General features: G+C 42.5%; 2 protein-coding genes across 4 annotated transcripts in view; one reads left to right on the top strand and one right to left on the bottom strand.

Annotated features, from left to right (window-relative positions):
* The window catches only part of LOC128618188 (procathepsin L), a 7190-nt gene extending 5073 nt beyond the window's left edge, over positions 1-2117 (bottom strand). The window contains exon 1 of the mRNA XM_053641688.1: positions 1609-2117. The gene's annotated coding sequence lies outside the window, so the exon portion shown is untranslated. The remainder of the gene's footprint in view (positions 1-1608) is intronic.
* A 4023-nt stretch (positions 2118-6140) lies between these two features.
* Positions 6141-15726, top strand: slc9a1b (solute carrier family 9 member A1b). 3 transcript variants are annotated; one of them, XM_053641842.1, is made up of 13 exons: positions 6455-6544; positions 7518-8223; positions 8835-9295; positions 9390-9640; positions 9728-9945; positions 10025-10227; positions 10577-10666; positions 11439-11509; positions 12216-12392; positions 12486-12588; positions 12812-12910; positions 13304-13373; positions 14932-15725. In XM_053641842.1, exons 3-13 carry the CDS (start codon positions 8888-8890, stop codon positions 15309-15311), a joined length of 2070 nt encoding a protein of 689 aa, XP_053497817.1. In that variant the 5' UTR covers positions 6455-6544; positions 7518-8223; positions 8835-8887; the 3' UTR covers positions 15312-15725. The 3 variants fall into 3 exon arrangements, with proteins under 3 accessions (XP_053497816.1, XP_053497818.1, XP_053497817.1); XM_053641841.1 differs by lacking the exon at positions 7518-8223 and having other exon boundaries at positions 6141-6544; positions 14932-15726; XM_053641843.1 differs by lacking the exon at positions 7518-8223 and having other exon boundaries at positions 6141-6544; positions 13234-13373; positions 14932-15071.
* Positions 15727-15996: the final 270 nt, after the last annotated feature.

Raw genomic sequence — 15996 nt, 5'->3', positions numbered from 1 at the left:
CATCACCTCATCTTATACCCTCATCTAAAATTATTTAGAAAGGCGTGGGTTGTTGGGAGTGGCCAGGAATTTCGTTCAGAGGGATGAGGAAATACTAAATAAAATCATGGTGTGATCTGTACAGTTCAGCTGAGAAGAATGATGTTACAGCTTAATAGTTTCTGTGATACTTTTTTCCTATAAAGGTGATATTATAGGCCATCTGTAGCTTCAGAGTCTGGGTTAGTAGTAAAATGGACAATAATATGTGAAAAATAACAGCTTTAGTTTACGCCCTTTAAGTGTTCCGTGTTACACATGCAGAAGCATAACGCAACGTTTCACAACTTCTGGTGAAATAGTGACCAACGGCAGCAAACATCCAAACCCTCCATTTTCCAACCCATCCATCTGTAGCCCAGATTATTATAATACATCTACCCGTATGTGTGTGTCTGAAATTTAGCTTTCTGAATGACACAGGGTGCCAGGATGGGTTCGAGGGCCCTTGGTGTTAACACAGACCCAGGGCCCAGTGTGGTCTTAATACAAACCTGTGTACTACACAAGGCCTACAACAGCACCTGGACCTGCGTGAGTAGCACTATCAGAACTGAGGACTGACAGGTCATCTATCCAAAAATGTAATCTACAAAGAAAAAGGCCAGGTCTCAGGAACACAGGCACCTGTTCGTGTTAGGAAACACTGCCCTACCTCTTTACACTACTATTACCTGAGTATCAGTGCTACAGGAAACTTTGATCTGGGAGTAAAACACTAAACACGAACAGCTCTTTATACAATCAAGGAATATTTAAGAAAATAGAAACTCAATTAGAATGTAGTGTAAAATCTTGAAAATGGCATTATGCCTATTGCGCTGTAGCCACTCAGTGCACATGACTACACTGGATGGGATAAACATCACACCGTGTCCATGCATCAGAATTCTGTAGAAATATCCAACATGTTCAGAGTAAAACACCAACCAGTGCATGCAGGGCAGAATTAGATTCCCATTGATTATACCTGAATATATCTGAGTATATCTGATTATACCTGATTATATCTGATTATACCTGATTATACCTGATTATATCTGATTATACCTGAATATACCTGATTATATCTGATTATATCGTATGATATCTGATTATACCTGATTATACCTGATTTTATCTTATTATACCTGATTTTATCTTATTATATCTGATTATACCTGATTATATCTGTACACAATATAACTCTAAACTTTTGGAAACATCTCAAAACAAGTAATGAGAACACACTGCAGTATGAAGCCCTGAAAACCCTTCTGTCAGCTGGTCCTGACATATTCAGGGTTAATAATCAGTGTTAATATTCAGTGTTAATAATAGAATCTGATCATTAAATTAGATAATTATATGGAAACAAATCACTTTGAAGTCAGGAACTGGAGCATGAATCTCCTCACAATAAACATCACAGACTCAATAGACATACAATAAAAATTATTCTAACACTATTACAGCTGTTTACATACTGCAGTAACACAACACTAACAAACACCAAGTCTTCTGACATTTATCAAATATCAACAGATAAAACATGAACACTACAAAATGTAAAACATCTTAGACTCTTACCTGTGTGTGTGTGTGTGTGTGTGTGTGTGTGTGTGTGTGTGTGTGTGTTCAGAGAGATATTCTGTAATTCTGGTTGCAGTTCTTAGGTAAAAAAGATCTAAAAGAGGAAGTGTTGAGATGTTTCCTTTTATCAGTTCTTTCCTCTCTCTCTCTCTCTCTCTCTCTCTCTCTCACACACACACACACACACACACACACATTTCTGTTTGAAATGTCCACAATTTTACACAATATTTATGAAGAACACCAGGGGGAGGTCTATACAGGTGGCAGTGAAGGTCAGGGGCCTTGACGGACCAGACTCAGGCGGCAGAGGCTGGCTCTGGGGACGTGGAACGTCACCTCTCTGTGGGGGAAGGAACTGGAACTTGTGCGGGAGGTGGAGCGCTACCAGTTAGATCTGGTGGGGCTTACCTCTACGCACAGTCTCGGTTCTGGAACCGTACTCCTGGATAGGGGATGGACTCTATTCTACTCTGGAGTTGACCAGGGTGTGAGGCACCAGGCAGGTGTGGGGATACTCACAAGTCCCCGGTTGAGCGCCGTTACATTGGAGTTTACCCCGGTAGATGAGAGGGTTGCCTCCTTACACCTACGCGTTGTGAGGGGGGAAGCTCTGACTGTTGTCTGTGCATATGCACCAAACACCAGTTCAGAGTATTCTGCCTTCTTGGTGACCCTGAATGGAGTCATGTATGGGGCACCAGTAGGGGACTCCATAGTTCTGCTGGGAGACTTCAACGCGCACGTGGGCAATGATGGAGATACCCTGAGAGGCGTGATTGGGAGGAACAGCCTCCCTGATCTAAACCTGAGCGGGCGTTTGTTGTTGGACTTCTGTGCTAGTCATGGACTGTCTATAACGAATACCATGTTCAAACACAAGGAGGCTCATAAGTGTACGTGGTACCAGAGCACCCTAGGCCGAAGGTTGATGATTGATTTTGTAATCATATCATCTGATCTGAGTCCGCATGTTCTGGACACTCAGGTGACGAGAGGGGCAGAGCTGTCAACTGATCACCATTTGGTGGTGAGTTGGGTCAAGGGGTGGGGGAAGACTATGGACAGACCTGGATAGCCTAAACGGGTAGTGCGGGTGAACTGGGAATGTCTGGAGGAGGCCCCTGTCCGTAAGATCTTCAACTCACACCTCCAGCGGAGTTTTTCTGGCACCCCTGTGGAGGATGGGGACATTGAGCCTGAGTGGGCAATGTTCAAAGTCTCCATTGCTGAAGCTGCGGCAGAGAGCTGTGGTCTCAAGGTCTTAGGTGCCTCAAGGGGCGGTAACCCTGGAACATCATGGTGGACACCAGTGATCAGGGAAGCCGTCCGACTGAAGAAGGAGGCCTTCCGGGATGTGTTATCCCGGAGGACTCCGGAGGCAGTTACAAGGGTGTGCGAGAAGTTCGGAGAGGACATGGAGAAGGACTTTCGGTCGGCCCCAAGGTGTTTCTGGAAAACCATCCACCACCTCAGGAAGGGGAAATGGGGAACCATCCAAGCTGTGAACAGTAAGGATGGGACGCTGTTGACCTCAACTGCGGAGGTAATTGCATGGTGGAAGGAACACTTTGAGGAACTCCTGAATCCGACTAACACGCCCTCTATGGTAGAGGAAGAGGTGGAGGCTGATGGGGATCATCGTCAATTTCCCTGGTGGAGGTCACTGAGGTAGTCAAACAACTACACAGTGGCAAAGCCCCGAGGATTGATGAGATCCGTCCAGAAATGCTGAAAGCTCTGGGTGTGGAGGGGATGTCTTGGATGACACGCCTCTTTAACATTACGTGGAAGTTGGGCACAGTGCCCAAGGAGCGGCAGACCGGGGTGGTGGTTCCCCTGTTCAAAAAGGGGGACCAGAGAGTGTGTGCCAATTATAGGGGTATCACACTTCTCAGCCTCCCTGGTAAAGTCTTCTCCAAAGTGCTGGAATGGAAGGTTTGGCCAATAGTCGAACCTCGGATTGAAGAGGTACAATGCGGATGCCATCCTGGTCGTGGAACAATGGACCAGCTCTTTACTCTTGCAAGGATCTTGGAGTGGGCCTGGGAGTATGCCCATCCGGTCTACATGTGTTTTGTGGATCTGGAGAAGGTGTATGACCGGGTCCCCAGGGGTTTACTGTGGGAGGTGCTAAGGGAGCATGGGGTGAGGGGTTCCCTTCTTAGGGCTATCCAATCGCTGTACGCCTAAAGTGAGAGCTGTGTCCGGATTCTCGGCAAAAAGTCGGACTTGTTCCAGGTGGGGGTTGGTCTCCACCAGGGCTGTGCTTTCCTGTTTTGCTGTCACCAATCCTGTTTGTGATATTCATGGAGAGGATATCGAGGCATAGTCATGGTGGAGAGGGGTTGCGGTTTGGTGGCCTGATGATGTGGTCCTGATGGCATCACTGGTCCGTGACTTTCAGCACTCACTGGATCGGTTCACAGCTGAGTGTGAAGCGGCTGGGATGAGGATTAGCACCTCTAAATCTGAGGCCATGGTTCTCAGCAGGAAACCGATGGAGTGCCTACTCCGGGTAGGGAATGAGTACTTAACCCAAGTGAAGGAGTTCAAGTACCTCGGGGTCTTGTTCACGAGTGAGGGGACATTGGAGTGGGAGATTGGCCAGAGAATCGGAGTAGCAGAAGCAGTATTGCAATCACTTTACCGCACAGTTGTGACAAAAGAGAGCTGAGCCAGAAGGTAAAGCTCTCGATCTACCGGGCAATTTTCGTTCCTACCCTCACCTATGGTCATGAAGGCTGGGTAGTGACCGAAAGAACTAGATCGTGGGTACAAGTGGCTGAAATGGGTTTTCTCAGGAGGGTGGCTGGCTTCTCCCTTAGAGATAGGGTAAGAAGCTCGGCTATCCGAGAGGAACTCCGAGTAGAGCCGCTGCTCCTTTGCGTTGAAAGGAGCCAGTTGAGGTGGGTCGGGCACCTGGTAAGGATGCCCCCTGGGCAGTAGTAGTAGTAGTAGTACTACTATTACTACTACTACTACTACTAATAATAATAATTATACTACTACTCCTACTACTAATAATAATAATTATACTACTACTTCTACTAATACTACTACTACTAATAATAATACTACCACTACTACTACCACTACTACTACTACTACTAATAATAATAATAATACCACTACTACTACTACTACTACTAATAATAATAATAATAGTAATAATAATAATAATAATAATAATAATAATAATACCACTACTATTCAATTCAATTCAATTCAATTTTATTTGTATAGCGCTTTTTACAATAGACATTGTCTCAAAGCAGCTTTACAGAAATATCAACACGGTATACAGATATTAAAGTTGTGAATTTATCCCAACTGAGCAAGCCACTGAGTGAGAGCGACCCAATAACGGATAAGCGGTTGAGGATGGATGGATGAATGAATGGATACTACTACTAAAACCACTAATACTACTACTACTACTAATAATAATAATAATAATTATTATTATTATTATACTACTACTACTACTACTACTAATACTACTACTACTAATTATAATAATTATAATACTACTACTACTACTACTACTAGTAGTAGTAGTAATAATAATAATAATAATAATAATAATAATAATAATAAGGCTATGTATGGGTATGTGCTTTACAATACTTACAGGCAAAACAAATTAGTGTGAAATATTAAATAAATAATTATTATTGTATTATTAAAGGAAATATAACAGGTGTTAATTGAGAAATTAACTGCCAATTGCCAGTTAATTGCCAAATGAAAGTGATTAAATCATAAACACTGAGTGTTTTGACATTTCTGAGATGTAAACATGAGGACAAAAATGTCCATGTCCAAAAACTGGCATAAAAATATTATATACTAATATTTTTTTCCACTTTCACTGACTTTGATTTTTACCAGCATCAGTTCTGATCATAATTACCCAACATTCATTCATTTTCAGAATTTTAACCCTTTAAATGCTGGTTTCTTTACACAGTGGAAACATCTTCAAAGTTCAGGAACCTCCTTTGACTCGTATACATGGGGTGGGATTTGTGATTTCCAGTACAATATCATTTCTATCTTTCAAACTGTTCACACACACACACACACACACACACACACACACACACACACACACACACAATTATAGTTTCATCATTTAATCAGTTGGTCTGCAGCGTGGATTTTCCCCAGAGGTTAAACCTGAGAGAATATTACACACTTCAGAAAAATATTTTTTTTTAATCAGTGTTTTAAAACCTTGTCAACAAAATAAAAGCCTATTAACATAGAATGTATGATTTTATGCTTAAACGTAACGGGGATTAAATATTGCAGTTTGAACGGGTTTCAATGGGGACATTTCTGTCCTTAAAGTCCTGAGTGGAACTGTTTTGTGCATTTAGTTTAAAATAGATTTATCAAAGCAAATGAGGGCGAAATATTAAAATTCCAATAAAAAACACACCTTTGGCTAAATTTATGGTGTTTGCATTAACACAGACAAAATGATAAATTTTGTCTGTGTGTGTGTGTGTGAGAGAGAGAGAGAGAGAGAGAGATTACAGTAGGAGTTTCTTCGTCCTCATTAGCGGGAGGAAAAATGAAATATTAATGACCGGAAGTAATGGAAGTGTGTTCCGAATGAGAGCTCCTCTTTTTTTCTGTTTTTGCGCGTGCGATGTGTGTTTGAATATAGCTGCATTTATATTATTTGTATTTATATTCGTTGCCTTGTGTTAAACCTGGAGGATCATGCACGCGCCCCTGTGCGCACTTCTTTTGCTCGGTGTGCTCAGTTCTGTTTCCGGTTCTTTTTCCGGTTCTGTGTTGAACTCCTCGGTAACCGGTGAGTCAGCGCGCACCTTGCCGGTGCTGACCGTGAACTATGACCGCGTGCGTAAACCGTTCGAGGTGTGTCTGTGGATCCTGCTGGCCTCCTTAATGAAGCTCGGTGAGTTTATTCATCACTCATTCATAATAATCAGACCAACACGAATATTCAAATATGCAAATATATTCATATGAATTATTACACCACTGCTGAGTTCTGGATTGTGATTGTTCAGAAGGTGTTGATTAATTTTCTATAACAGCAGCACAAACAGTGGTTATTATGTACAGGTGAACATCACTGACTGCAGTCCTACAGTGACCACCACTGAGCAGGTAGAAGTTCAGTGGTGATGATTTGTCGTGAAATAAGAATTTGGAGAATGGAAGTTGGACACAGACACAAAAAAAAATGATAGAATAAAGAGTTGATTTACAGAGTTGACTTCTGAATTTAGACTGAAGTTTGACCTTCACCTTTACTCTCCTACCTGAACACTAGGATCCTGGAATCAACTTCTTCTATCTTTTATTTCTCGTGCTAAGACTTAAGGGTGATGGAGCCTTTTCTGTGGTTGCTCCCAAACTCGTGAGGTCCGCTCCAGCTTTAGCTATTTTTAAACTTCTCTTAACACTTTTTTTATTATTATTTTATTATGGTGTTATTTAATGTGATGTTTTTTGATGTTTGGATCAGCACTTTGGATCCTCGTTATTTCATGACAAATTAAAGAGATAATCCTGAATTTGAGAAATTTTCTTCTTAGCCTTCAGCGTACATGAAGACACGAATACATGAGGCCCCAGTATCAGCATGAGTCAGATGCTGAGGTCCACCCAACACAAACTGATAACACACACACACACACACACACACACACGCACACACAGTAAACATTAATAATGTGAGAAATGTCAGCGTTGAAAATACACACGTACTACACGTGATAAATGTGTAAATAACATGTAAATAACAGAAATTTCACATGTGAATCATGTGACTTCTGTAAGAGTTCGGGGAACTGACTCTAATATTCTATTCCCTAATGTATTTGTAATAACTTGTATATGTTTTACCTTGTCTCTGACACTAGATGGCATCATCATCACACACACACACACACACACACACACACACACACACACACACACACACACCCAATACCTTATGATAAACTGAACCTTCACTAATTGTCCTGTATTTTATTACTGCAGAATTATATGTTTTCAGTATGCTAGCACACTGCTGTCTGTGCTCAGTGTTCGATTTAATTACATTTTGTTTGTGTTTTTTATGATCAAGGTTTTATTGAATTTTTAAAATTTTTACATTTACATATATGGCATTTAGCAGACACCTTTATCCAGAGTGACTTACAGAAGTGCTCTGAAGTCTCCATACCTAAGGAGAAATTAACACTTTTTAGCAAAATGTCTACCAATTTTTATATGCTTAGATTATATATATATATATATATATATATTTAGATGGCCAGTAAGAATGCTTTTGACAAAAGAAGAAAATATTGAAATGATTCTCATGGCTGTATCAGGAAGCTGTCGCAAGGTTGCGATGGACTTTAACAGGAAACACTGTGAGCACATCACACACCTAACTGTTAACAAACTTATTAACAAATAAATAAAACTGGAAGTTGCGGATCAACCAAGAAGAAGTGGACATCCACCAACATCCACTGATGAAGACACGACTGACCTGGTGCTGGAAACATAGTCCTTGATGTGTGGAGACTTTTGGGTCATGCACTAAGAGCACTATCGGTCTCAAAACTGAATATAGTAAGAAAAGCACACATTCAACACTTGTTTTTGTTTTAAATTAAAGTGCTAATATTAGATCTATAGAACAATATTAGAAGCTACACAGGGTGAATTTTTAAACAAACTAGTTTACCTGAGCTGTGTACAATCTGTAAGGGGATAATTATTAAAGCATTTAAAAATTTTATTTCTAACTCTGGCAGGATAAATCTACAGAATTGTAGAGACGTGTCCCCCGCCTGGAGTTCTCAGAGCAGTCCAGCACAGAACAAAATAAAATAGTTTTGTCCTTTAAGATGAATGAAATAAATACAATTTATTGTAGGTGTAATATTTCTAGGCCAGTAAATTCCATCTGATTCTGATAGCATTACCACAAATACTTGTTTGCAGAATGTTAAGTTCCACTTGTTAACTGAACACATTGCTCGAGTTGAGCAGGAAATAAAACCTGCCTCCCAGTGGGAATCCCTCAGTAAAACCTTCTCTCAGTGATGGAGTTCCTCAAGGTGGTGGAGCACTAATTAACCACTTTTTGCTGAAGTTAATTTTGTCAGTGCACTCAGGTCTCTCTCTCTCTCTCTCTCTCTCTCTTTGTCTCTCTCTCTCGCTCTCGCTTTGGTTCTCAGGGTTCCACATCATCCCTGGTTTCTCCCGATTTGTCACTGAGAGCTGTGTGCTGATGATAGTTGGTCTGATGGTCGGAGTTCTCATTAAGCTCTTGGGTGAAACACTTCCTGTTTTGGACACTGAGCTCTTCTTCCTGTGTCTCCTCCCCCCCATCATCCTGGATGCTGGATATTTCCTGCCTCTGCGCCCCTTCAGTGAGAACATGGGCTCCATCTTGGCACTGGCTGTGCTGGGAACGCTCTGGAACTCCGTCTTCGTTGGGTTGGTCTTATACGGAGTGTGTAACGTGATCGGGGTCCAGATGGGTGGAGTCAACCTGCTTTCCTGCCTACTGTTTGGTTCCATCTCCTCTGCTGTGGATCCGGTTGCAGTCCTTGCCGTCTTTGAGGAAATTCACATTAATGAGCTCCTCCACATTCTGGTGTTTGGAGAGTCACTGCTTAATGATGCTGTTACTGTGGTGAGTAGATTAAAGGTGCAGTGTGCGGAGTTAAAGGTACACTGTGTGGAGTTAAGGTGAAGCGTGTGAAGTTAAAGGTGCAGTCTTTCTCTAGGTATTGTACCATCTGTTGGAGGAGTTTGCTGGCAGAGACTCAGTGGAGTTCAGTGACGCACTACTGGGTGTGCTGAGCTTCCTGGTGGTGGCCTTGGGGGGCATCATGGTGGGCATGGTTTATGGCATCATGTCCGCTGTCACCTCTCGTTTTACCTCACGCTCACGTGTCATCGAGCCGCTTTTCGTCTTCCTCTACAGCTACCTGGCGTACCTGTCGGCTGAGGTGTTCCACCTCTCTGGCATCATGGCGTGAGTAATTTATTTATTTAGACTGCAGGACTGTATTTCTATCAGAATGCTGTAGTATGCTGTGTGTGTTTGTGTGTGTGTGTGTAGTCTCATTGCATGTGGCGTGGTCATGCGGCCCTACGTGGAGGCCAACATTTCCCACAAGTCCTACACAACTATAAAGTACTTTCTGAAGATGTGGAGCAGTGTGAGTGAGACTCTCATCTTCATCTTCCTCGGGGTTTCCACGGTAGCAGGACCGCATCACTGGAACTTTATCTTTGTCTTCTTCACCATCATCCTCTGCCTCATCTCCCGTGTACTGGGTCAGCTCTCTGTCTATCTGTCTGTCTGTCTGAGGGTGAAGCTTCTTTTAATCACACATTAATCACTGTGTGTGTGTAGGAGTGGTGGGACTGAGCTTCGTCATGAATAAATTCCGCATGGTAAAGTTAACAGGTAAAGACCAGTTCATTGTGGCCTACGGTGGCCTGCGGGGAGCCATCGCATTCTCACTGGCCTTCTTGCTCTCCAGTAAACACTTCCCCATGAAGAACATGTTCCTCACATCCATCATCACACTCATCTTCTTCACAGTCTTTGTTCAGGTGTGTGTATGTGTATCAAAAGTACTCACAGAATATCAAAAGTACTCACAGAAAAGTGTGAAGAACTGGGAAATGAGAGTAGGAGATATTAGGAGAACCAGGTGTGCTAGGAGAAATGGGGAAGTTGGGGATGTAGAGGAACTGAAGAACCAGGGAAACACCAAAAACAATGAAAAGTACAGGAGGTTTGTAAACTAGGGAATTAGGAAAGAACTAGAAAAACAGGAAGATCTGGCTTTACACCAGCTCCACCTCTGGAGGACACTCATGTCTCACCTTGTCATGTTAGTAATATAATAAATAATCCTCTTAATGAATTTTCATGTGTTTATTCTGTTTTGTGAAACAGGGAATGACGATCCGCCCGCTGGTGGAGCTTCTTGCAGTAAAGAAGAAAAGACGCACCAAGTTTACAATAAATGAGGAAATACATACACAGGTTAGTTTCTCCTGTTAAAATTCTGGATTGTGATTGGTCAGAAGGTGTTAATTAGTTCTCTATAACAGCAGCTGTGACAATAGTGCAGGTTTATATTAATGCGCTCGTTCTGATACGTCATCGTTTCTATAGTAACGTCTCGTTCACAGGGACATGTACGGCATTAAAAATGATTAAACAGATTAAAAATGTTGTAATCGTTGCTGGGGGTGCACGGTGGCTAAGTGGTTAGCACGTTCACCTCACACCGCCAGGGTTGGGGTTTGATTCCCGCGGCTCTGTGTGTGCGAAGTTTGCATGTTCTCCCTGTGCTGTGGGGGTTTTCTCCGGGTACTCCGGCGCCCCTGAAAAGGAGTAAGCGGTTGAAGATGGGTGGATGGATGGTAATCGTTGATGTGGTGAAGTTTTCTGTAAAGAGATGTTTATGTAACCTGTATGGAAGGAGTCTCCAGTGTCAGCGCTGTGTAACAGTCAGAGGTAAAGCTGTAAATTTAAGTTTTCTGTTTGCGGTTTCTCAGTAACATGACAAGCTGGTGAACAGGAACTAACTTGTAAATGTAACTATAAATAGATTAAAAGTACAGTGTGTCATTCATAAATAAATAAAAACGGTAATAATTGGCAAATTGCTCTGAAAAGGAATAAAACACTTTTGCACATGCTGTTAAAGGAAACTAATTGGCGTTGGGGTGGTAACTCTGCTTCAACACCACATCACTCACATGTGTTTACTGTGACAGCATAACTTGTGTGTCTGTGTGTGTGTGTGCAGTTTCTTGACCATGTGCTGATGGGATTCGAGTGTATCTGTGGTCATTATGGACACCTTCACTGGAAGGACAAGTCAGTAACACACTAAACACCAACAACAATGCTATAATAAGAGTTATGACACTATCTGTCCCTCTATCCGCCCCTCTGTCCGTTCCTCTATCCACCCCTCGGTTTGTCCCTCTATCTGCCCCTATCCACCCTTCTATCTGTCCCTCTATCCACCCTTCTATCTGCCCCTCTATCCGGCCCTCTATCTGTCCCTCTATCCACCACTCTATCCATCCCTCTATCCGCACCTCTGTCCGTCCCTCTATCTGGCCCTCTATCCATCCCTCTACCTGTCCCTCTATCCGTCCCTCTATCCGCACCTCTGTCCGTCCCTCTATCCGTCCCACTATCTGTCCCACTATCTGTCCCTCTATTCGCCCCTCTGTCCGTTCCTCTATCCACCCCTCTGTTTGTCCCTCTATCTGCCCCCTATCCACCACTCTATCTGTCCCCCTATCCACCCCTCTATCTGTCCCTCTATCCACCCCTCTATCTGCCCCTCTATCCGGCCCTCTATCTGTCCCTCTATCCACCACTCTATCTGTCCCTCTATCCACCCCTCCGTCTGTCCCTCTATCCACCCCTCCATCTGTCCCTCTATCCACCCCTCTATCTGTCCCTCTGTCCACCCCCCTGTCTGTCCCTCTATCTGTCCTTCTATCCACCCCTCTGTATGTCCCTCTATCTGTCTCTCTATCCATCCCTCTATCTGCACCCTGTGTCTCAGGCTGACCCGGTTTAATAAGCGCTACATGAGGAAGTGGTTGATCTCAGGAGACAGGTCTGAGGAACCACAGCTCATCTCCTTCTATAATAAACTGGAGAGGAAGCAGGCGCTCCTAGTGGCTGAGAGTGGAACTGCAGCCAATTTAAAACCATCACTGCCCTCTACTGCATCATTATTGTGAGTAACACACGTATACACACACACACACACACACACACACACACACACACACTACAAAACACAAATATTAAAATGTGTGTGTGTTTTCAGGAGTGCTCAGAGTGGAAGGAAGAACAGGATGAAGATCACAATGGAACAAGAGGCAGCAATCCAGAACATTCTCAGAGCAAAACTGCAGAAACAACAGCAGAGGGTGAACACTCTCTATGTGCACACACACATACACACACATACACACACACACACACACATGCGCACACATACACACACACACACACACACACGCACACACATACACATTCACACACACACATGCACACACACATACACACACATGCACACATTTGCACACACATTTCTGCTTATCTCTCACTTCTGCTGTGTGTGTGTGTGTGTGTGTGTGTGTGTGTGTGTAGATGCGCTCGTACAGCAGACACACACTGCTGCTGGAGGAAGAAGAGGTGGAGTGGCGTGAGGCTCAGCTCCACAGGCAGAGAGCACAGATGGAGCGGAGGGTGAGGATCAAAACACAGCTGTTTATATTAACCCCACTCACTAATTTATACTCCACCCACATGTTTATACTCCACCCACATGTTTAATCTCCACCCACATATTTAAACTCCACCCACATGTTTATACTCCACCCATATGTTTAAACTCCACCCACATGATTATAATCCACCCACATGTTTATACTCCACCCACATGTTTATACCCCACCCACATGTTTAAATGCCGCCTCATTATTAATGCTAAGCTCGAATTCTCACTATGTACTGTATTAAAGAAATTTCATCATCTCATTTTAAAATTCATGTGATGTGGTACTCCACAGCTCCAGTACAACCATGGACCGTGTGTGTACTGTGTGTGTGTGTGTGTGTGTGTGTGTGCACTTTCCACAGATGAGTCACTATTTGACTGTTCCGGCTAAAAGGCTCTCCCCCCCGGTCAGGAGAGCAAATGTTATCTTCAGTAAGTAAACACAAGCATGTGGCCGTCTTATATACTAACACTAGAACCAGAACAAGAACTGGAACCAGGAACCAGAACTAAAATCAGAATTAAGAAAAAAAAGAGTGAAAAGATCAGTGCTAAAATCAGAAGTAGAAACATATCTAGACATAGTACAAGAACTAGAGACTAAACTAAAATCTGATTCAAAACAAGAACCAAAACAAATATAGATTTTTTTAAAAAAACCTTAGAACCTGAACTTAACATACTATGGGACCAGAACCTAACTAAAGTCTGAATAACAACAAAGCAGTAAAGGAACCCCCTCTGGCCTGGACACTCCCTCTTTATGTTCCTCTGAGGATGCAGCTCTTGACCTCTGCTTGATATCATGGACACAGCTGAGAGTGGAGAGGTATGCGCTATGTGGGATTAGAGGTATTATTCCTGTTATCTGCAAAAATTTTGTTCTTTTGGCTCCATCTGAACTTGACATCTGACCTAAACTTGAATGTTTTACTGCTGAATGTGAAGTCCAAGGCCATGGTTTTCTCCCAGAAAAGAGTGGAATGCTCCCTTCAGGTGAGGGGGGAGACTTTACCCCTGGTGGAAGAGTTTAAACATCTTGGGATTTTATTCAGGAGTTATGGAACGAAGAGAGCATGAGATAGACAAACAGATCAGGTCAGCATCATCACTGTAATTAGTGACTGAAAGAAAAAGCTCATGAGTTCAGGCAGTACAGGGCAGACCCAGGAAAAATTGTCTGCTTGGGAATGTCTGGAGATCCCCCTGGAGGAGATGGAATTTGTGCCTTGGAATCAAGAAGTCTGGACTGACCTTCTCTGTGACCCACACCAGGCAAATGAATGAATGAATCAATCAACCAATCAAAACCAGATGAAGAGCCAGAACACAAAACTAGAGCCAAAGTAAAAACTAGAAAACAGGTCAAGAGTCAGGAACAAAACCAAAAGTAGAACAAAATTAAAAACAACAACTTGCAGAATAACAATCATGACCAGGATATGAACTAGAATAAACACTAGAACTAGAACCTAATCCAACATAAAAAGGCAAAAAAAAAAATGATATCATGGACCAGAACCAGATTCAGAACCAGGTTTGTGTCAGTGGAAAGTTTATCACACTAATGATGTCAAACGTCAGTCCCTGCAGGATTTAGCGATTTTGAGCTCACAGAAATGAACGCAAAATCAAGGAAACGTGCAACATTGGGAGGAGCTTGCAATTTTTCTAATTTTCCACAGATTTGGGCTTGTCATGTGACGTCATCACAATGCACAAAGCCTCTTTGATTCACGTGCATTGAACATGAGTACAGCTAAAAGCTCTCATTTACCAACAAACATCCCTGAGAAAGATCGGGCACTACTATTTAGTGCAACTGTGATTTCACCAATTCAATTAGTTTTCCACAAAAAAGAAAAGAGAACTCCACAAATTGTATCACACATTCTGAAAAAAGACGCAGCAAAACTCCACAAACTCCTGTACGAACTGATACGCTGTAAATGTTTAAAAAAAACTGTGTTGAAATGATTTTTCTCTCCAGATAACCCGAGCAGTCCCGCAGTTAGTGACATCATCATCAGTACAGAGCCATGTTCTCCTCCTACAGACACGGTGAAGCTACTGAATGAAACACAACCGAGACAGGACGGAGTCAAGAAAATCCCCGACAACAAAATCCAGAAGAAACGGGACGACTTCCAGACGGACCGAGATGGAGCCTGTAAGATCCAACATGGCACCTGTGGAGGAAAAGGCCAGAAGCTGGGTGTAAATTTTGGTGTGGATGTGGAGGAGCAGAAACCTCCTCCTCACAATCGAACCAACCTGGAAGTGAGCAAAATTGAGGAGGAAGATGAAGATGCTTCTTGTCATGAGCACATTGTTACAGGAGTCACACAGCACCAAGTCAACACAAACTGAGAGAAATTTATATTCATTCAGAGCTGGTTTTGATAATAATGAGGAAATGATGCATTACTGCACTGTAACAGCATCAGTTAAGACTCTGTGTGTGTGTGTGTGTGTGTGTGTGTGTGTGTGTGTGTAAATAAAGTATGTAACAGTAATGTAATATTTATGTTGTGGGTAAAATAAAAGATTGTGTATGGAAATGGGAATTCTGTGATTCTGAGTGCACATTTTTCTCATTTGTAAATTTGAATAATAATAATAGTAAATTTTATAATATAGTAAAGAAGACAATCTTATGATTCTGTAATCCAGACCAGAGTTCAGTAAAGCACTTAGTAATAAACTAAATGTAAACATTCATTTCACTAATTGGCCTTTAATGACGTGTGTGTTCTTCTCCCAGGAGTGGTCATGGACTCAATACTCACCTTGGAGTCAAAATGATGCAAACAAAACTCTGTGTGTGTTTGTGTGTGTGTGTGTGTGTCCTGATGATGAAAACCATCACCATCCCCAAAGGATGTGATTAAGACTGCTGTGAACAAACATGTTAAAATGACAGACACACCTGCATATCAAACAGAGTGTGTGTTGAGAAGGTCGAGTGTGTGTTTAGAAGGTCGAGTGTGTGTTGAGAAGGTCGACTGTGTGTCAAGGAGGACGTGTGTATGTTGAGGAGGACGTGTGTGTGTTG

The sequence above is a fragment of the Ictalurus furcatus genome, chromosome 14, assembly GCF_023375685.1.
Source record: "Ictalurus furcatus strain D&B chromosome 14, Billie_1.0, whole genome shotgun sequence".
NCBI classification, from domain to species: domain Eukaryota; kingdom Metazoa; phylum Chordata; class Actinopteri; order Siluriformes; family Ictaluridae; genus Ictalurus; species Ictalurus furcatus.
Note: the sequence above shows the minus strand (reverse complement) of the source record. Positions and strands in the feature narration are given on the sequence as shown.

Excerpts from the sequence above, each read along its gene's own strand:
- slc9a1b (XM_053641841.1), top strand. The coding sequence starts at position 6,346 with ATGCACGCGCCCCTGTGCGCACTTCTTTTGCTCGGTGTGCTCAGTTCT. Across the intron at positions 10,667-11,438 it reads ATGAGGAAATACATACACAG|TTTCTTGACCATGTGCTGAT; the intron begins GTTAGTTTCTCC and ends GTGTGTGTGCAG. Across the intron at positions 12,911-13,303 it reads GAGCACAGATGGAGCGGAGG|ATGAGTCACTATTTGACTGT; the intron begins GTGAGGATCAAA and ends CACTTTCCACAG.